The sequence below is a fragment of the Alligator mississippiensis genome, chromosome 16 (genome assembly GCF_030867095.1).
Source record: "Alligator mississippiensis isolate rAllMis1 chromosome 16, rAllMis1, whole genome shotgun sequence".
NCBI lineage: Eukaryota > Metazoa > Chordata > Crocodylia > Alligatoridae > Alligator > Alligator mississippiensis.
In genome coordinates, this window is record NC_081839.1 from 25757016 (window position 1) to 25779009 (window position 21994).

The 21994-nt window shown below is 52.0% G+C and overlaps 1 protein-coding gene across 1 annotated transcript in view; it reads left to right on the forward strand.

Moving 5' to 3' along the window:
• Window positions 1-1359: 1359 nt before the first annotated feature.
• ADAMTS15 (ADAM metallopeptidase with thrombospondin type 1 motif 15) overlaps window positions 1360-21994 on the forward strand; it is a 34824-nt gene continuing 14189 nt past the window's right edge. The window contains exons 1-3 of the mRNA XM_059719821.1: window positions 1360-3130; window positions 15337-15469; window positions 19760-19927. Of these exons, the coding sequence (XP_059575804.1) occupies window positions 2294-3130; window positions 15337-15469; window positions 19760-19927 (1138 nt within the window). The 5' untranslated portion in view covers window positions 1360-2293. The remainder of the gene's footprint in view (window positions 3131-15336; window positions 15470-19759; window positions 19928-21994) is intronic.

Below are 21994 nucleotides of genomic sequence, written 5' to 3' on the forward strand. Positions count from 1 at the left end.
CCAGGGGGTAGGGCTATGATCCAGAATGAACTGGATGGACTGGAAACATGACCTGCAATCAACCAAAAGCAATTCAAGAAGGACAAGTGCAAAGTCTGGCACTTGGGATGGAATAATTGCATGCACAAATAGACCGAGGAATGACAGGCTAGGCTGCAGTACTGCTGAGAAGGACCTTGGGGGTACAGTAGACCATAAACTGAATGCAACCCAACAGTGTGTTCTTATTGCAAAAATGTCCAACAGTATATTGAACTGTATTAACAGAAGTGTCACTTGCAGATCAAAGGGAGTGAATCTTCCACTCCATTCAGCACTGGTGAGGCCTCACCCTGAGTCCCATGTCCAGTTTTGGGCCCCGCACTTCAAGAAGAATGTGGACGGATTAGACAGAGTCCAGTGGAGATCAGTGGAAATGATCAGATGCTTGGAAAGCATGAAAGGCTGGAAAGAACTATGGTTATTTACTCTGGATAAGAGAAAACTGAGAGGGGATGTAATAGCAGTCTTCAAATACCTGAAAGGGTAGAGGGTGGAGATGGGCTTTTTTCTCTGTAGCCGTAGGGGATGGAACTCGGAGCAATGGCCTCAAGGTGCAGAAAAGTAAATTTAAATTGGAGATTAGGAAAAACTTTCTAACTATGAGGGTGGCCAAGCATTGGAACAAGCCATCTAGAGAAGCTGTGGAAGCTCCATCCCTGGAAATTTTCAAGAGCAGCTTGGATAGACAATTGGTTGGAATGATTTAGTCAGGGATGATCCTGCCTTGAGAAGGGGGATGGACTAGATGACCTTGTGAGATCTCTTCCAGCCCTACTTTTCTATGATCTATGAACTCTTTAACACACAAGTTCACATGTAGGTATATGTGCAAATACATGCAGGTACATATTTGCACACATAAGCAAGAGTCACAGAGACTCTCACAAGTACACACTATAAACATGTACTATTTCAGGTTGGCTCCAAGTAAGCAAAAACAAGTTCTCTTTTCTGTGCCCACAGACAGTCTCTAGCAGAAATCCACATGCTGTCACATACATACTTGCACACCTACCTGCTTGTGAGAACATGTACACACAAGCAGGTGTGCACACTTGCACAGAAACGATTGTGCTCGCCTATTGCCACCGCCCCAGTTCAACACGGTACATAAGCACATACATCACTTTAAATACATAAGTAATGTTATTAAACTCAACGAGATTACCATGTGATGTTGCTGAATTAAAACCAGCATGCTCATTATTACAGCTCCTTATTTATTCGTATTGCTCCCAAAAGCCCCAGTCACAATCAAGGCCCCTTTGTGCGAGGTGCTGTACAAACATGTAGTGAGAGACGGCTCCTCTCCCCCAAAAGTGTACCACTGAACACAAGTCAGGAAGCAACAAGTCTGTGCGGCTGATGATAAGGAGGAGGTGGGGAGCGATGTTCCAGTCATGCTGAGCCTTGCTGGAATTACAAGACTACAGAAGCCCAAGGACTCTATTCTCTTTGCTTTGGAACGGGCCCAGCAAGTGCATGTGCTCAAGGATTTCATCTGGGGAGGTCACCGAAGGCAGGCACGTCCGCTGCAATTGCAAAGCAAGAAATCCCCTTCCTTACACTGCTCTGCAGATCTGGGGTATATCCATCTCCACCCAAGCCCAAAAGTGTGACTTGGGCAGCTTGCCCCTGCCGCACAGTAAGAGGGGGTGAGAGGCCTTCCTTACGCAGGCTATGGGGGCAACCTGGACCTCGAGTCCGAGCGTCTGAGAACAGACAGCGCCAGGTGTCCCTGAGAGACGCGCTTTTGGAGAGCTTGGCACCCCTGCTGCACCCGAAGCACTGAAAACCCGGCCGCTTGTGAGGCTGAACCCGGCGAGATCTCAGTCCGGTGGGCGTCGGGGGTGTCTTGGGCACATCTTGCCTCCTCTGCTCGCTGCTCGGGGCAGGGCTCGGGGCAGCCCACCCGCGGGCGATGCAGGCGGCTCCCAGGAAACATCCACCCGGGGTGCTCCGGGCATGCGTGCAAACCACCCCGGAGCTGCCAAAAGCCGGGCGAGGCGCAATGAAGCCCGGCGAGCGGCGGGGGGTCGGCGCAGCTCCCCCGGCCCCGCGGCCCCGGGATGCGGAGCGCTGCGAGTGGCTGGAGGCGGCTCCAATCGGCGCCCGCAGCGCCTCCCCCGCCAGCCCGCGGGTATAAAGCGGCGGCGGGGCCGGTGCGCGGGACGCGGCAGGTAGCGGCGGGCGGCGGCGGCGTCTGGTGGGTGCGGAGCCCCGCTGCCGCCCGGCCCCCGCACCCGGCACCATGCTCCTGCTGCTGCTGCTCCTGCCCCTGAGCGCCGCGGGGCCCGGGCCGGCGCCGGAGAGCGCGGTGGTGCGGCCGCGCCGGCTGCTGCCGCCGGGCCCGGGCGCCGTCGTCTTCCAGCTGGGCGCCTTCGGCGAGGACCTGCGCCTGCACCTGCGGCCCGACGCGCGCTTCTTGGCGCCCGGCCTGGCGCTGCCCGGCGCCGCCGACCTGCGCCGCTGCTTCTACTCGGGGCTGGTGAACGCGGAGCCCGCGTCCTTCGCGGCGCTCAGCCTGTGCGGGGGCCTGCGCGGCGCCTTCGGGCTGCGCGGCGCCCACTACACGGTGCGCCCGCTGCGCGCAGCCCCCGCCTCGCCCGCGCCCGCCGGCGCCCCGCACCTGCTGCAGCGCCGCCGCCCGCCCGCGCCGTCCCAGCGCTGCGCCGTGCCCGAGCCCGCGCCCGCGCCCGCGGAGGAGGAGGAGGAGGAGGCGGCGGGAGCGCTGCGGGCGCTCCGCGGGCGCGGCCGGGCGCGGCGCTTCGTGTCGCTGCCGCGCTTCGTGGAGACGCTGGTGGTGGCGGACGAGTCCATGGCCGACTTCCACGGCGCGGACCTGCAGCACTACGTGCTGACCCTCATGGCGGTGGCGGCGCGGCTCTACCGCCACCCCAGCCTGCGCAACCCGGTCAGCCTGGCCGTCGTCAAGTTCCTGAGCCTGGGCCGCGACGACAAGGGCCCCAAGGTGACGGGCAACGCGGCGCTCACGCTGCGCAACTTCTGCGCCTGGCAGAAGCGCTGGAACAAGGGCAGCGACAAGCACCCCGAGTACTGGGACACCGCCATCCTCTTCACCAAGCAGGTGGGCCGGGCCGGGCCGGGCGCGGGCGGGGGGGGCGCGGCCGGCAGGGGGCGCCCGGAGGCCGCGGTGCGCTGCGGGGGCACCCGGGCCTCGAGGGGGGACGCGGGGCGGCCGCAGCAGAGCCAGGCGCCTGCCCCGCTGCAGCTGAGTGGAGAGGCTGCTTTGCTTCCCTCGGCTCCTGGGCGCTGCTGCCCAGCGGGGACCCTCTGCCCGTTCCTGCTTCCCCACGCTCGCTGGCACAAGGATGCCCGCCGTTGGCAGGGTGAAGCAATGCTGCTGACGGGCATTGAGGCCTCTCTCTGTCCGCAGAAGAGCGCAGCAGCCGGGCTGGTTCCCTTGGCAGCCCTGCTGATAGCCCCCTGGGCTGGACGGAGCTGGTAGTCAGCACCACTAGGCTGGATCCGGTCCAAGCTTGTTCCTCCCCGGATGGTGCCAGTTGTGTTGATAGCTCCTTAGCATGACTAAGATTTGAGACCAGCAGCTCATTGCTGATGGGCCCCTAAACCACCAGCAGGTGGGAATTAGGCAAATGGACAGCAGCCCTGAAACTTCTTTGAGTCTCGAACCTCTCACTCGGCCAGTTGTGGGTTGCAGTCTGACTCTGCTCCCCAGCAGCGGTCGCATCTGTCCCAGGGAAGGGATTGCATGCATCGGGGGCCCATCCTTGGCTTTTAAGAAGCACAGAACGCCTCGCCCAGCTCCAGTAAAGCAGCCTGTGCTTTGCCATCATTGCTGACTGCTGATACAGATGATGGATCTCTCTCCGCTGTACAGCAGTGATGAATGCAGTTGACAGTCCCAAGGCCAACTTGCCTCCTATTATTGGCTGCCTGAGTGGTGCCAGAAGGAAGCAGCCAGGCTGTGCTCTTGGCTCCCCACCTGCCATGGTTTGGGATTGCACAGGGCATAAATCCCGGCAGAATGCAGTCCAGTGAGCCAAACCGCATTGAAATCAAGGGGAGTTTTGTCACTGGAACGGGCTGTAGCTCAAACTGACACAGTGCACCCATGGACTTGCAGTGGTTTGCTGATGTGTGGCTGGCTGGATTAGTAAAATCACTAATGCAAGTCGGCAGGCTAGAGGAGGCTGAAGTCTTCTGCCTGTGCATCGTGCCGCAGGTAGAAGTCCCACAATGCTTTACCAGTGACAGTGACACTTCTTTAACTCCTTTCCATCCCACTTCCCCATCAGTTCTCTGAGGATTATACCCTGGAAGGGACCAACGGCTGCCTTCTGGAAGTGGTGGGGGGCATATTGGTAACTTGTTCCCTTGTTAAGTGTTCTAGGAGGGAAAAGACGTGGATCAAAGCAAGACTTAACAATCAACAGAAGTGTTGCGGCCCAGGCCTGTGATAACTGGTGACGCCTCTTGTGTAATGTTATAGGGACTGCCCAATGCATGATCACTTCAACTGTGGAAACTCAAATTCATTTTTCTCACCAGCCATTCCAGACTCGGCGTGTGTCCTGTAGCTAGCCATAAATCCCATTCAATGGGAACAGAGACAGTTTGATCCGAAGCCCACTGGAGTCCATGGTAATCTTTCCATTGGACCTGTCTGTTTTAAGACTGTCGCAAATAAGTATGTTGATGCTGCCACTTCAGGAGCCAGCTTCATCCCTGATGTAAACATCACCAATGTCACTGGAGTTGCACCAGGCATGAATTTGGCTCTGACAGTTTGAGCCCCGAGCTGTCTTAAAACACAAATGATGGCTGGCTACATTCTCATGCATTACTAAACCATCCGTTCCTGACTTCCCAGTGGAAGCCCAGTGTGAGGGCATGTGATCAGCACAGACATCTGCCTTGAACTCCTCCATCTCCGGTCTCCTGATACCCTGAAGTTCATCTCCCTGCCAGTATGTGGTTACATAACCTCTTAGCTTTTATTTCATCTACAGTCCCATTGATAGACAGTTTCCAGTTGTAGTCAACAAGCTGCTGATGAATGGGGTTGTCCTTTCTCAGTCTGGCATCAGGAGCTCCCACAGTCTTGCTCCCCATGATGTAAATTGAACTGGATTATGGATGTCCTTGGCAAGCTCATTCCATGCATCTAACCAGCTGGGGTCTGCCAGCGAGAGCAGATGAGACATCTTCGCTGGTGCTGCGTGAGGGGTGCTTGGACTATGCATCATGTCACCTCTACCTCCTAGGACAGGTGTTGAACATGGAGTGGTTCTAATATGTTGGTTGCAGTTCCCACCATCTTGGGCCCGATGCTCTGCAAGTTTGTCCAGATTATTGTCTGCCCAGGACAATTGTGGAAGTCATTGATCTTTGAAAACCGGGTATTGTTCCCTCTGTTCAGTAAACCGGGTGTCAGGAGAGCATATGGAGTTCCATAACTTGTGGATTCAGGTGTGGAGAACTTAGACGTCATGGTTGCTTCCAGTGCTTAGATGTGCAGTCATTAATGGAAAACTCAACTGGCTTTGAAGAAGGCTGACCCCGTTCAGTTCTGAGTGCTTGTGGAGAGGGGACATGGTGTCCTTCGGAGCTTGAAACAACACAACAATGAACCTGCAGCATGGCTCAAGAAAACAAGCTGGGAAGACAGAGTGGGCATCTTGGGAATCTGTTGGGGAGGTGGCCAAGCTTGGCGTAAGTGGGGAAATGGCACAGTGGTTGCCCAATCCTGTTGGGCTGGTGAGGGAAGGTTGGAGTGTCATATGCGAGCATGGAGCCTGCAGGAGACGGGACCACAGTCCCAGTGCTTGGCTTGTACAGCTCAAGCCTTTGCTACTCAGAAGTAGATGGTGGCATTGTGTTACAATCCTGGCTGCAAGCAGTGCTCTGAGTCTGCCAGGATCAGCCATGACAGCTGTTGTTGCAGGTGTTGGAGAACAGCCTACATGTGGAAGGGGGCGGGGGGCATGAAGGACTTGTCAGGGGAGAAGCAATTCCCTTTTACAGAGGATGATGACCCTCCAGTATAGAGCCTTCTACTTCAGAGAGGAGCAAAGGGAGGAGAGGGGGCCCTATGCTGATCTCCACTTGCTCAGGAGCTGCAGGATTCAAACAGAGGAGCATGTCTGCAGAGCAGGGCACCACCTGGGGGCACTGTGCAGATCAGTGGCCTCCTTTGCAACCTTTAGAGATGTTTGAGAAGGGGCCATGGGCAACTTTCTGGTTTTGGTAGTAGTTGCTCCTGCTTTGTGTTTGCCTTGCAAAACTTAGAAAGGCCAGAAGATGTTTTAGATGTGGGAGGAGGCCTGGGCTGTCTTTCTTGGCTTTACCTTTGACCAAGTTACTGTGGACCATTTTGCTTCTCTGTGTGCTTCATTTTCCTTATCTCTAAAATTCTAAAATGCTGAGGGTTGCAAAGGTGACATCCCAAGTTCCTTGGAGGACAGAAGCTGCAGTTGGTCCAAGTACTATTTCCTAGTAAAGGGCCAGCATGTAGAGCCCATGCAGGGGGCACTGGAGCAACACACAGGGCCACCAGTACTAGGGTCATGCTCAGAATATCCACAGTGAAATAAAACAAGGACCTTTGCTGTAAAGCAGTGGTTTCCAACCTGTGGTCTGTGGACTCCTGCAGGTCCACAGTCTGTCTCAGGGTTCCATGAAAGATGACTATAATCAACAGAAAGTATCTGAATACCCACACTTAAAATTCAAAGGGGTCTGCATCTCCATCTAAAATTTTTTAGGTGTCTGCAAATGGAAAAAAGACTGAAAACCACTGCTGTGGAGCAAAGCTTCATTGGGAACATTATGGAAATCCCACTGGAGGCGGCAGCACTAAGCTGGGTTGTTTTCACCTTCTCCCCTTTCCCATCCTCACCAGATCTCGAGGGATATTAAATGAGTGACACTTTCACTGGCAGTCTGTTTTCCTGGTGTCCAGTCTGCTGGGAAAGCTGGCTCTGTAATCCAGCCTCGGATATCTTTATCCCCTCTAATGAGTTCTGATAGGATTGTGTTATTGCACCCAGTGCAGGAATCTCTGGGTAAAATTCTCTGGCCTGTATTATACAGGGGGTCAAACTAGATGATCAAAATGGTCCTATTTAGCCTTGAAGTCCAGGAATGTCTGGGAAACTCATGTGCCGGTCAAGAAGGGCAGGTCTTCAGAGAGAAGAAGAATTTCTTTGCTACATCCATTGATCCAGCTTCAGGGTCATCCTGCTCCCTCCTTCAAACATCTGCACCATCTGTCCATGGCACTGGTCGGTTCCCAGTACTTTTAGCCACAATCCAGGAACGGTCTGTCCTTATACTGCTAGTATAGAGCCTTCCTGAGCTTCACAGCACACCTCCCCACGTGTGTGCATTGGGGCTGATCCTCACGGGACTTGTACTTAAGTGACTTCTGGCGCAGAGTTGGTGTGACATGTTGGCAGCCCAGCATTCTCCAGTTGTGCACCAGCGGCATTATCCTGCACATGCTCTGCCCAGATGTTGGTGACACGGAGATCAGCATAGTGGAGAGGGAGGCCCTTTGCATTTCATTCTCTCTCTCTTTTTCATCATCCACCTCATTCCTCTACTCCCCATCTTTGCTTTATCTCATCTCCTGATTTTTTTTTTTTTTTTCCCCCCCCACCTTTGTTTCTCTCTGTAGTTCCACACTCCCCTCCCTTGCTCTGTACTGAGAGGATGCCATTCCACTGTTAATCCAGGAGTCCAGATGCTTTCATTCCCCTTGCGTCCCATCTCTTGGCCTTTCTTGCACCACTGACTCATCTCTGCAGGGTCTCTCGCTTTGTGTTCCTTTGCTGACCTTTTGAGCCAGGTTTTGGAGCTGGCTGGATGGCCAGCGTTGCTGGATGAGGGCTTCTCTGGTATGAAGATGTTCTTGTTAGTGGCATGGAGCTGCAGCTTGGCATTTCAAGAGGGATGGTCACCGGGATGCTGCCATTGGGATTTGAACCCAGTCCTGGTGGGGGGAAGGGAGGGCCCACGAAGAGCTGCTTGTTAATGTATCCCTGCAGTGAGCAGTCAAGGTTCACAGCCGTAAGTGGGTCAGTGTGTCAGTGCAGGTGTTGGGCACTGAGCCAAATGTTCTCTCAGCCAGCAAGGAAACAGACTCTTAAAAAAGCAATGAGCAAAGAGAAGTATATGACCAGGCCCTTCACTGTCTGTCCTAGCTGTACCAACCCTTCCTGTTTAACCATGGCCTTTGCTCTCAATAGCTTTGTTGGAAAATACTGAGTCTCACCTGCACTGCTATGCTGCTTCCCAAGAGGGAGCAGGACCACTGAGCTAGGAACCCACGCTAAGCTGAAAGTGTGGAAGCCTCAGACCCCTTTAGCTCATACGAGATCATTGCACAGCGCTGGCTCCTTCATAGCAAGGGCCCATCTGCAGCACCAGGGACTGCCTGCATTTATAATGCTCTGCTTCTGCAGGCAGCCTCTCTCTGTGGTTTGCAAAGCACTTTGGGAAAGGAAAGTCTGTCATTGCCCCCATCAGATAGTCAGGGAGACTGTGTTGAGAAGTGACTTGACAAGAATTGAACAGCAGGGCCGCATCTCCAGGTTCCTGCCCAGTGCTTCAGTCTTAATGGGGTCATCTCTTTCCCTAAGAGGCTTCTCTGGCCTCTGTTGCCATAGAATGAGTCGTCTCCGGCCTTCAATGCATCTCTCTCTTCACAGCACGCCTGTGAGGCAGGGGAAGGGCAGGGCAGTGATTCCTGTTGCCTATGGATGGATAGAGAGGCTAAGGGACGTGGCTAAGGCCACACAGTCAATCTCTGGTGGAGCAGGGAACTGAACTGTGGGCCCCTAGGACATGATTATGGGCGTCTTCCACCCAGCTGGAACTATGCCTCAGCACTGGCATTCGAGGAACCCAGTTTGGTTCTCACTTACTCCAACCTGATGCCAGGCTACTTCCACTTCTCCCTGGGAGGCTACTCCTGATTTACACTGAGGCGAGTGAGTGTGGAAGCAAGTGGAGTAATTTCTGTGTTCACTTGGGCAAGATCAAAAGAAAACCCAGGAATGGAAAACTAAAGTCATCAAACTGGAGAAAGAAAGAGATCAGATGCTTCTGGATTCTTCCTCTGCAAAGCCTGAAAAACCTCTTGGCAATTGTTACTTGAATCCTCACGGGTCTCATTTCTAGCTCTGACACTGATGCAAGCAGGACATGTCCCATATCTGGATCCCAGGGGAAAGTGCAGATAATGTATACCCAAGGTTGTGAAGTCTGATTGTAAGGTAAAAGGGGCTCTGAGCATTCACTGCTGTGGAGGGGCTGAGCACTGCTATACATACTTGTAGCTGTGGGTTTAGGATGGCCATTTGGCAGGAAGGTGAGTCATGCTGCTGATCTTTCCTAGCTAGGGGGGCAAAGGCCACTCCCAGGAAGCTAGTGGAGCTTGGGAGGAGTATGTGCCCGACTCCCTTTGACGCTAATGGTCAAGCCTTACTGACGCGGAGATGCTGACCATATGCATGGTAGTGAGAATGATGGCCGTGATTCCAGATGGCGGAGAGCCTTAATGCCAGTGAACCTGCGCGCTGCCAACTCATCACAGCACTCCACCCAGGGTGACTGATGGAGTGGTTAAGCCGGTTCCCCTGAAATCCTCAATTTGAAGATGAGGCGAGGCACCGTGCTGATGGATTGCTGCACTCCCTTTCAGCCGAAGAGAGATTCTCCTCCAAATGCATGAGCTACAGCCCTTAGCTGCTAAAGGGAAAGAAAGGTCCAGGATCCTCCTGCAGGGGAAGCTATAAAGATGCCAGCATGCTCCTCATTCAATTGAGACTTTAAGCTTAAAAGATCAAAGAAGTGCTTTACCCGGCTTTGCCAGCTCTATTTAAGGATCAGGACCTTCAGGCAGGCTGCTTTAGCTTCCCACTCAGTTCTGTCAATGCCCTCAATATTGATCTGCAGCCTCTCCTCTTATTCCTGCCCTGGGCTCCCAATGCAGCTCTGCCAGTTTACCTCTGAGGACTGAATTCAGGGCCTCTTCTCACCTCCTGTTGTGTCCAATCATGTAACAGTTTTGTGATGCTGATAAACTCTCACTTTGGACAAAGATGACTCCATCAAATCCAGAATTGTGCCTCTACATGTCCATCTGAGAGAGGCCACTAAAAACCCAGTGCCAAGCATGCTGTGGGTTTTCAGCCATATGGTAGTCATTGCTGCTCACAGGAGACTTTTTTTCTTGGCTCCTGACTCCATTTATTTTAGTCTCTTTGAAACCTTTCAAATCATTCACTCCATTAGACGGTGCCAAATTATCCGCTCCATTGACTAGCTTTCCCTGAGAGGGGGAGGAATGTGCTGGTTGTACAGATGCTCTTTTCCTAAAGAACCATCTCCTCCTTTGTCTGGACAGAGATGTGAAAGATCTCAAGGGGCTTTATGGATTAACCAGTGCCCTCTGGACCTAGGTGGATAAGTATCATCCCCATTGAAAAGAAGAGGAAAATTAAGCCGAGAGAGAGTTTGTGACTTTTTTTTTATTTGAGGTTGACGAGTACCAAGGAGTCCCATTTCCAAGTCTCTTGCTCTTATCTGAAGGTGACCCTCCATCCCATGAAAGTCACTGACCTTGGCAAGATGTTCTTGATGGGCCACCTGGCTGGGTGTCATCCAAGCTATTCTCTGTTCTTTCTCACCCTATCCCATGGCTTCTGTTTAGATCTGGATGACACATTCCCTAGTGCTTTCTAAATGCAACCTGCGTTGTCCTGTCCCTTGCTTCTTTTCTGTGCAAGTGCTAACTCTTTCCCCATGGATGGAATGATGTTTACAAAGTATCTCATGAGTTTTACATATCTCCTATCAAAGCCAGCAGGGCCATGGCCAGAACCTTCTGAAATGGTCATTATTTACTGCTGGATGAACCTCAGTTCATTTTGGATAAGCCCCAATGGTTTGGATGCTTAGAGGAACTTCTTAGTTTAGAGACCAGGGTGGACATTTTGGCAGACGAGCTTTTCTTGTGAGATATTTAGCATCTTAGACTCTTGCCCTGGGTAGAGATACACTATAAATAAAAGATTCATGCTGTAATAGGACCTTTTGGATGTTAAGTATTGTAGCTTGTTTTTGTCCATTTTGCAAGCTGCAGTGATACCCTGACCCTGCTCAGTCTGGGAGTGCATTTTTTTTTTTTTTTTTTTTTTCTTCCTTTGATTCCAGGAACTTCTTTGCTCTGATCAGAGAAGATGATTAAAAGAGTGAGAAAACAATACTTAAATCTTCACAAACAAATAAATTGTTTGTGTAAAGTCCAGGGGGAAGGGGGGGGAGGATACTATTTATCCTCCTGGACTTTCCCATGTGGGTGAACTTCAGAGGTGAGGGCTGCTCAGTAAGGAGCTAGTTGTGCACTGCCTTGGAACCTGAGAAGCTATCAAATGTGACCCAGTGTCAGACCTGGGGCTGTATCGCCATTTTTAGGTTACCCAAATGGTTTCCTTAAGTCCTCTAGTCTGGGGAGAGAGACAAGCATGGAAGAAAAGGAAGTGGGACAGCAAGGAGCAAGGGCTCTTTTCAGACGGGTAGCAGTGATCTGCTCTCTACGGCAACTTCTGTCTGACTTTATTTGTGTTAACATAAATACACCTGTCTCTCAATAGTGTGTGGGCACCTTGCCATTGGTTAGGCAAGGCACATGCACACAGAGAGGGAGAGTTCTTGCCCCAGAAAACATTACACTTTACGCAGACAAGGGGAACATCATAATCTACATTTACATATAGCTAGTAAGACTGCGTCCAGATGAGTATGGCTGTGCAGTATGTGGTGCCGCAGGCACATCTGCAATGCCACAAACCGCACATTCAGCTGTTCTCCGAGCCACAAGGGTGCAGCACAAGAGGTGTTTTTTTTTGACCCCTGGATGTCTAGGGGTCAAAAAACCCATTCAAAAAAAAAAAAGTAGAGTGGCACACATGGGGGCAGCACATGCCAATCAAAAAAGGAGCCTGGCCGGCCACAGCCACACTCCAGCTGCTGGCCAGGCTCCAAGCAGCAGGATTGCCACTGTTGCAGCCCCAGGAGGCCCCCAGGCAAGGCTGCTGGAGTCAGCCCAATGCTGGCCCAGCCTCCCCTACCCCACCCAGGTTATCCTGCTGCGTATAAGAGGGTATGTAGCACAGGTGTTCCTGGGTGACAACTAGCAGCGGCCCAAGGTGTCCTGCTGCTAGTTGTCCCCGGGGAACCAAATGTCCACGCTTATGTGGATGTGGTCTAAGGGCCCAATCCAGCTCCCCCTGACTTTGGTAAAACTTCCATAGACTTTAATTATGCAGGATCAGACCTTTAATGACATCATGCCAAACTCTCCAGTACAGGCATGTGTCTTTATTGTCTTTATTGTAATGTCTCAGATGGGGAAACTGAGGCACTCTTTTAAGACGCCTCAAGTTGGACACCAGAAATTACCAGCTGCTTCATGGCAGTCTCCCCATCCTCTTTCAGGCGCTGGGAGGTGAAAGACTAAACTATTCAAACTCAGTTACCAGAATTTGCATTTAGAGGCCGAGATACCCAGCTTTCAGTAGAGGCATTGAGCACCTGCTGCTCCTACTGTCTTCAGTGGGGGTTTTGGATGCTAAGCACTTCTGAAAGGAGAACCCAGGAGTCCTGACTCTCCAACCACTGCTTGGAATCCTGTTCTTGCTCCATTGGGTAAATTTTCTGTCCCTTGCAACTGAGCATCCTCCGTGGCCTCTGCTGTGCGGGACACTACAACATCCCTGCACATATCCTGGTTCAAAGGTAGTCCAGGCCTGGGAAGGTTTGCCCTGAAACTGTTATTAATTCTGTTGAGGGAGTAAAATGTATGCCAGCTTCTCTTGACCAGCAGCACCATCTCAGTCCTGGCTCCTTACAGCTGCGCTCTTAAGACATAGGTGTGGCAAAAGTACTGCTTGGGTTTCTTGCTCCAGCAGCTGACACGATGGTCCTCCTCAGTGGGGTCTGTTTGCTCACTTAGGACAAGAGGTAAAGGAAAGTCAGAAACATGAGACCTAAAACTACAAGCCTGGGAAAGTTGAGGAGTGAGTTACAACCAGAAGCAATTGGTTACCTTCAGGGCTTCCAGTTGGGAGATAAAACTTCCCTCTCTGGTGCAAACTGCAAGTCTTCAGACTGTCATGCACACACCATTTCCAAGGCTAGAGCTTTCCCTGGCTGCTGAGAAAGCCAAGGATATTTTGGCAGCACCTCATCAGGATGGGAAAGGCATCCTCTGTGGCAGGCTTTTCTGGGCTTGAAAGGGAAGCCACCTTATTTCACTCCTTGGTGCTGCAGATACTCTCCCTTGCCCAATTCTGCAGTCATTTCCCCAGTTCTATCTTGGGTGGATCTCCCAACTCTATCTCACAGAAGAGTGATAATCAGGGATCCAGCTCCAGTCTCTGGATTACCAGGCTATTGCCTTTACCACTAAACCTGTACCTGAGCCAGCAGAAACCAGTTACAGCTTTCATCTCCAGTGCAGTGCCCCCTGCCACTCCCACAACCACTGTCTTGGGAAGGTCTTACTTTGGTGTAGCCCAGAGAAACAGTGCAGTCTGCTGAGTAGCACGTAAGTCTGGGGCCAGGATACCTACCTTCTGTTTCCAATGCCATCACTTCCCCAGGGGCTACTAACACCAACTTTTGTAAAGCGCATTGAACAAGCAGCAGTGCAAAGCATTATGACTGCAGTTCAACCCACTGCTTAAAGAGGCAGTGCTTCCCGGTAGTCTTCCTACAGTGCCGCCTTCTCCTTCAGAGCATGAATCACTTCATTCACAGGCTGCTGTGTGCTATCTGTGCCTGGGGAGCTCAGATAAACCACAATGGCCTGCAGTAGCTGAGAGCTGCAAGGACCTTGTTGAGAGTAGGTGAAGTTAAGCAAATGTTAATAGAAATTAGAGCCTGGTTTATATCTGCAAGTGAGGAAGGTTGGTTTTGTGGTTCAACTGTTAAGTTCAAATGCTTGGCTCTGGGACAGACTGTCTGGGTGACCCTGGACAAGTGACTTCATGCCTCTGGTCAAGATTATTAGGGTCACTGAACCTCTTAGCTGGCAGGTAGCCTATAAAACATACCTGAAAGGGGCCTGGTTTTCAGAGGCAGTGGTTGATGCTCTTTGAAAAGCAGCGCACTTTTAAAAAGCCCCAAGTTGGGCACCAGAAATTACCGGCTGCTTCATGGCAGTCTCTCCATTCTCTCTCTCTCTCTCAGATGTTGTCTCCCTTGACTATTTAGACAAGGTTCTTCTGCAGGAACCATGCCTGGTTCTGTGCAGCCCCTAGCACAATGGGGTATAGAATATTTGGATGATATTTTGCCTATTTGGTTACAGTAAGCCCACAGCACTAGAGAATATCCTGATAGGGATTCTGTTTTCAGAACCTGGAAATAATAATTGGATGCTATAACGTGAGGTTTCTTATGCCTCTTTCTAGGCACATTGGAAATACATTAAGAGGCCCGCCCTCAGTTGCTCAGTGTTTTTGGTCCAGTCCAGACAGTCAGGGGCAACTTGGAAGCCAGAAAAAGGGGAATGCAATAATTTTGAGCCATTTGAAGGTCAAAGTCAGTGTCAGCGATTGGTGAAGGTTAGATCAGTTCAAACTTTTGTCTGCTCCCAGTGCTGGTACCGGCTTGAATCCAAAGCATGTTGAAGTGATAGGAGCCTTTCAGTTGACTTCAGCTGACTTTGGATCTGACCCATAAACCTCTCAAAGCCAGCCAGAGGTGAAAACTGACCAGTTTCTTGAGCCTCATCCCAGTGCAGCAAATCTTTCCATTGACTTCAGACTTGAAATCAGACTTTTTGTCTTTCTGAACCGAAAGGAGCTGGACTAAATCCTTTGGTGTTCAGGCTGTGCTCCTCCTGGCTGGACAGGGGAAGCAGGAGTGACTGTCACTGAAAATGCGGGCAGATGCTATATATAAGGTGTCCTTGGTGCCAGGGGTAACTCCAAACATGTCACTTCAGTACATGGCACAGTTCAAGGTTGTGTGTATTTTAGGTCAGGCTCCTGCTGGAGAGGCTTCCTGGATCCTGCATTGTATAAACAGAGATGTGAAATTCCCTCCTGGTTCTTCCTTTTTGGGGATTCTTTCATGCAAAAACAAATTCTTTCTTGCCTGTGTGAGGCAAGGCATCTCTGAGTCGTTTCTTGAGGGCTCAGTCCTTCCTCTGGGGGATGGTTCAGGACCTGCAGATTCAGTGCTCATGCTGCACCACTAATGCATAGTTTTGTCCTCTGCCCATGTCCCCTGCAGGATTTATGCGGTGCCACCACCTGCGACACACTGGGCATGGCTGATGTTGGCACTATGTGCGACCCCAAGCGCAGCTGCTCCGTTATTGAGGACGACGGGCTCCCTTCTGCCTTCACCACGGCGCATGAGCTGGGTAAGGGGCTGGGGGGAGCAGGAGGCTGGGAATGCCAGTCCCTGTTTGTGCTACTCCAGGGCATCTTATTCATGCGCTGTGCAGCTGAGGTCCCTCTACTCTCCATGTGCTCTGCCATTCAGCTGTGGTTGGATCTTGATCTCAAAGTATTTTTACATAGAGGGATAACTTGAGCGTTCAGTACTCCTCATGCCTCAGTGTCATGTAGAACATCTGTGGCCAAGCCAGGAATTGAACCCAGGAGTCCTTACCCCCTGCTTGGCGCCCTAGTCACTGCACTGAACTGCTCCTCTGCTGATGCCAGAGCTGCATGTACCTTTTGTGAAGCCATGTGGTTCATTGAGGCTTTTCCTCGTGTTGTACCCTTGGGGCATGACTCCACCACGGCAGTAGAGAGCTCTGTGATGTGACCCAAGAAATAAGCCCCAAGCTTGAGTATCAGGTGAGGGGAATGCTCCTGAATGTGCTGGAAACCAGGGTTAGTGTGGACTTTCCTTGGGGTGTCCTCACTTTCTCAATTGCAGGGTGAATGTGTGGGGCACAGGAGGAGGTGGGTAGCGCTTAATCCACCGGTGATATATGGAGCCTTGGACTACAGCGGTGTGGAGGACCAGGGTTGTGCTCATGTGATGTGCATAGGTATCTAGTGTCTTGGGCAACCATTCATTCCCTGTGCCTTGTGCCTGCTTGCCAACACCTGCCAGACCATTCTCAGGTTTAATAGAGAGAGCCTCGGTCGAGCCTTCTGTGGCTTGGGAACTGCCACCCTAACCAAGTCCGCAGCAGAGCTGTAGAGCCCAGGACTGTCTGACACCTGGGGAGGAAAAAAACATGCCTCCTGAACCTGCTAATGTTTATTGCTCCACCATTAGGAGGGCAGGGAAAGGGAGGGAAGCCTGCAATGTTTAAAATAGCCCTGAATTGCAACCCCAGGAAGTTTAGACAATAGCCAAGCATCCAGAACAGCTTACTGGGGAAACTCCACCTCGGGGTGAGACAGTAAGACTCACCAGCTTTCTTCCCGGCACTCCTGGGAGGTTGGAGGCAAACCATTGGAAAAAAGCTGCTGGGAAGTGAGAGTGGCTGGTGTGGGCGGCTGAGCCATCCCAGCTATATTGTGTCCTTGATGCCGCTTTGGTTTATTTTCCAGGATTGAGGAGACCTGAAATAACACGCTGGGGCTGGGATCCGTTAGGCACACCCTCAGATCCGGATTCACATGTACTCCCTCAGGGGCTGAGCTGTGAAATCTGCTTTTCTGTTGCAATTTCCTTGCTTTCTCTTTCTCCGGTTCAATTTTGCTTTCTCTCATTCTTTCAAAATAAGCCAACGTCCATACACGAAGCAGATGGTGTGAGTTTTGGCTAGAAAAAGTGCTGGCTTGGGGACCTCACTGGCAGGGTTACTTACATGTATTATGACTTGTCTGTCTTATGGGCAATCTGATTGAAACACAAGGAGTGGAGCTGGCAAAGCTGTCCAAAGTGGGGGCGGGGGGAGGCCTGCGTTGCCGGTATTTCAGAGCTGTAGGCCCACAGACAATAAGCGTTTCTTCTGGGTTGCAGAGAATGGCCAAGAGCTGGGGTGAAGTGACTCATTAGCATTTAGGAGGGGCACACAGAGTCCATGGGGAGAGACCTCACAGCTGAGGCAATGCTGGATTTGCTTTGCAATGTAGGAGTGGTAGCTTGTGAAAGCCAACGAGGGCTCCATGACACTGGCTTGAGCAGAGGTAGCAGGGCTCAGCCATGCCCAGGGCCTCCTTCCAGCTCACCAGGGTCTCAAGGGACCAGCCAGAGTGCTCGGATGAATTGCACCCCACCCTGCCCGAGGGATGCCCTCGTGCCCTGGTCCCCCCCACCCCAGAGCTGTTTGTTGGAGGAGAGAAGGTGCTTAGTGAAGGACAGATCTCTGTGGAGATGTTAGCTTCTCTTGGGCTTCAAGGGGGAGATGCTTCCCAATTTAGCCAGTGAGCTGTGGGATAAAGGGGAGTGGGATTTTCAGTTTCCAGGATGCAGGTATTGTTTCTTCCACAGCGATCCCAAGACGGGTGCTGAGACACTGGCTCTGCTTGCTCATGCCCACTGACCGTGTCCGTGAGAGCCGTGTGCTGGGTAGTCACTTCTTGGCTTGTGCCAAGCAGCTTTTTCTCATGTCCTTGTGCATGGTGCTGGGTGAACCCAGTGTTATGCTAATGGGCCAGCACCCAGCATGCCGCACACTGAGAGCAGGGTGAGCAGGCGATGTGTATCTTGGTGGCCATCTCGGGATTGCTGTGGAAAACAGAGCACACCTTTAAGGCCAGAGGGCGTTGTTACAGTGATGCCAGTCCCCTAAGATGACGCTTGGCTTCACGGTTTCATTAGGGGCAGGTCATGTCAGACCAACCTGATTGCATTTTACGATCAGGTCACAAAAGCATTGGATGCAGATGTCGCTGTGGATGTAGTCTTTCTGGACTTCAGCAAGGCCTTTAACACTGTCGACCACCCCATCCTCATTAAAAAAACTAGGTGACTGTGGCATCGATGCCTACACGGTCAGATGGATTGCGAATTGGCTGAAGAGTCGTACTCAGAGGGTGGTGGTGGATGGGTCATATTCGACCTGGGGGGAAGGGGGCAGCAGAGTCCCCCAGGGCTCGGTCCTTGGGCCCGTGATGTTCAATTTCTTTATCAGCGATTTGGACGATGGGGTGAAAAGTAACTTGTTCAAATTTGCTGATGATACCAAAATTTGGGGTGAGGTGGGCACGCTAGTAGGGAGGGAAAGACTGCAGAAAGACCTGGATAGGTCGCAGGGGTGGGCTAACAAAAACAGGATGCGTTTCAATACGGACAAGTGCAGGGTGCTGCACTTGGGCAGCAGTAACCAGCAGCACACTTATAAGATGGGAAACTCCCTTCTTGAGAGCGCGGAGAAAGAAAGGGATCTTGGGGTCATCGTTGACTCCAAGATGAATGTGGGACGACAATGCAAGGTCACGGTCGGCAGGGCTAACCGGACCCTATCGTGCATCCACAGGTGCATCTCAAGTAGGGTCGAGGAGGTTATGCTCCCCCTCTACGCGACACTGGTCAGGCCACAGCTGGAGTACTGTGTCCGGTTCTGGGCACCCCACTTCAAGAGGGATGTGGACAACATTGAGAGGGTCCAGAGGAGGGCCGCCCGCGTGATCCGGGGACAGCAGGGCAGACCCTACAATGAGAGGCTACGGGACCTGAACCTGTTCTGCCTTCACAAGAGAAGGCTGAGGGGGGACCTGGTGACTGTCTATAAACTCACTAGGGGGGACCAGAAGGGTTTGGGGGAGACCTTGTTTCCCCTAGCGCCCCCCAGGATAACAAGGAATAACGGACACAAGTTGTTGGAGAGTAGGTTTAGATCAGACATCCGTAAGAACTACTTCACAGTCAGGGCAGCTAGGATCTGGGACCAACTTCCAAGGAAGGTGGTGCTGGCTCCTACCCTGGGGGGCTTTAAGAAGCGGCTTGATGCCTACCTGGATGGGGTCATTTGAGCCCAGTTTCCCTCCTGCCCAGGCAGGGGGTCAGACTTGAAGATCTACAAGATCCCCTCCAACCCTACTTCTGTGATTCTATGATCCTAACGCAAGGCCTGGAGCCATGCCCTGTAATGGTCCCCAGTACTGGCTGAACTCTGTTTCTGTGGAAGCAGCTGGTAAGTCTGTCTGGCTTCTGTGGGAGCCAGAGGTGTAACAAGGCAGGCGGGTGCCCAGGGCAGCAACATGCATGGGGGCAGCTGCCTCAGCTGCTACCAGGCAGCCGGCATGATTGTGCAGGCATGGTGGTAGCTGTTATTTTTCTACCCTGCTTCTCAAGTCGGCACCTCGGCAGAAGGGCCACAGAGTATGTGGGTGCTGCCTTTGCTGTGTGGCTGGTTGTCAGCCCCAGGCAGCAAAGGCTTTGCCCAGCTGCGAATGAGGCCTGACCTTCCTGCACAGGTTGCACTGTGCAAAAGGGTAGATGGTGCCTCTGAGAGGTGGGCATGGGCTGCAGTAACCCCCTCACACTTTGGTAGTGAATAGTGATGTAGCCTGCTGGACAGATGAGTAGATCTGACTCTGGAATTCTGGGTTCTATTCTTGGCTCTGCCACTAGGCAAATTTAGGCAAATAATTCTGCCTCTCCCTGCCTCAGTTTCCTCTTCTGTAAAATGGGCCAATGATACTGCACTCTGTTGTGAAGTATGTTGAGATCTACTGCTGGCTAGCTCTGTATAAGGGCTGTCCATTATTTTTAAAGTTGCCTCTTCCTTTTATTCTTCCAGGTCATGTGTTCAACATGCCCCATGACAACGTGAAGGTCTGTGAGGAGACCTTTGGCAGGCTGAAAACCAACCACATGATGTCTCCCACCCTCATACAGATTGACCGTGCCAACCCCTGGTCAGCCTGCAGCGCTGCCATCATCACTGACTTCCTAGACAGTGGGCATGGTGAGCTGGGGCTGGGACCATAGGTAGGTGGGAGGGATGGAGAGGAGAGGGAGGGGGATGTGTAGTTGCTGATGCTGGCTCAGGTCAGGCATCATTGGAGGCCAGTCCCAGCAGGTGATGTGAGGCACCCTGGGGTATTGTCAAAACTGTGAAGTCCGCTGCTGGGGAACATAGTTTCATTTGAGGAAGTGTGGGTTGGATAGAAGTGGATAGAAAGCTGACTGCATTGTCAAGCTCAAAGGGTAGTAATCAATAGCTTAACGTCTAGGTGGCAGCCAGTATCAAGTGGAGTACCCCAGGGGCTGTTTCTGTTGCTAGTTTTGTTCAATATCTTCATTTAACAATCTGGAAGATGGGATGGAGTATACCTTCCAAAAGTTTGCAGATGACACCAAGCTGGGGGGGGAGGGGGGTGGCGTAGTAGAACTAGAGAGTAGGGCTAGGACTTACAGAGACCTTGAAAAATTGGAGGATTGGACCAAAGGAAATCTCATGAGGTTCGAGAAGGGCAAGTGCAAAGTCCTGCACTTAGGATGGAACAATCCCATGCACCAGGACAGGTTGGGGCTGACTGCCTGGGCAGCAGCTCTGTAGAAAAGGACCTGGGGGTGACGGCGGACAAGAAGCTGAATATGAGCCAGCAGCATGCCCTTGTTGTCAAGAAGGGTAACGGCATCCTGGGCTGCATTGGTAGGTGTGTTGCCAGGAAATCAAGGGAAGTGATTCTTCCCCTCTATTAAGTACTAGTGAGGCCATATCTGGAGTCCTGTGTCCAGTTTTGGGCCCCGCACTACAGAAAGGATGCCGACAAATTGGAGGGAGTCCAGTAGAAGTCAATGAAAATGTTTCAGGGGCTGAGGGACATGACTCCTGAGGCGAGGCTGAGGGAACTGAGCTTATTTAATTTGGAGAAGAGAAGACTGAGAGGAGATTGAATAGCAGCCTTCAACTCTGAAGGGGGGTCCGAAGAAGATGGAGCTGAACTGTTCTCAGCGATGGCAGACGACAGAACAAGGAGCAATGGTCACAAGTTGCAGCAAGGGAGGTTTACATTGGCTATTAGGAAAAAACTTTCTCACTGGGAGGGTGGTGAAGCACTGGAACAGGTTGCCTAGAGAGGTGGGGAAACCTCCATCCTTGGAGGTTTTTAGGGCCCAACTTGACAAAGCTGTGGCTGGGATGATCTAGCTGGGGATGGTCCTGCTTTGAGCAAGGGGTTGGACCAGATGACTTCCTGAGGTCCCTTCTAACCCTAACTTCCTATGATTCTTTGAGATAGATAGATAGATTTTTTTTTTAGATGCCATTCCAGGTAGGCACAGAAACCTGCTGCAGGCCCCTGTTCCGAGTCCCTGCCTGATGTGAGGGACGGTAGGATGCTGGGTAGAGGGCTCTCCTGTGAGGAGTGCTGTCAGTTGTGCTTTGTGGGTGCCTGGCTGAGGAAAGGCAGAGACTGAATGCTCTGAGATGAGTCCCAGCCTTGCCTTGCCTCTGTGCATCCTCACTGAGGGGCATTTGGAGGAGAGCGTGGGTGCGGAGATCAGTCATTGGGGCCAGTAGCGGCCCCTGAAATGGGATCAATGCTTGTTATTGAGTGAGTTCCTCTTTCCTCTGCGCTGTGCTGCTGAAGTTCCTGCCTTCTCCCAGCTCGGAGTGACCATTTCTGTTTATCCTTCATTGACACCACCCGTAGCAAATGCCCTGGCCTTGCAACTTGGCCACTCTGGATATGAAGGGCGAGAGCAGGTAGAGCCGTGATCCTCCCATGAGGGTGTGGATGTGGGGAGGAAGGCGGGGCTGAGGTCAGAGGGGGCATCTGTAATCCTTACACCAGATGTCTGCGGGCTTGAAGCCATCGGAGAGCTGAGTTGGGACAGCCCTTGGCTCCACAGACTTGAGCAGTTCTCCCTTTCTAAACAGTTTACTTTTAGGCAGCAGCAAATCTCTTAAACTCTGGAGCCATACAGGGCTTGAAGGCTGCCAGAAGTTATCACTTTCAAGGGACCACATAGGACCGGAGACTAGATCAACTTGGACCTTGTCTAGCTCCACAATGCTGGTTTGTTT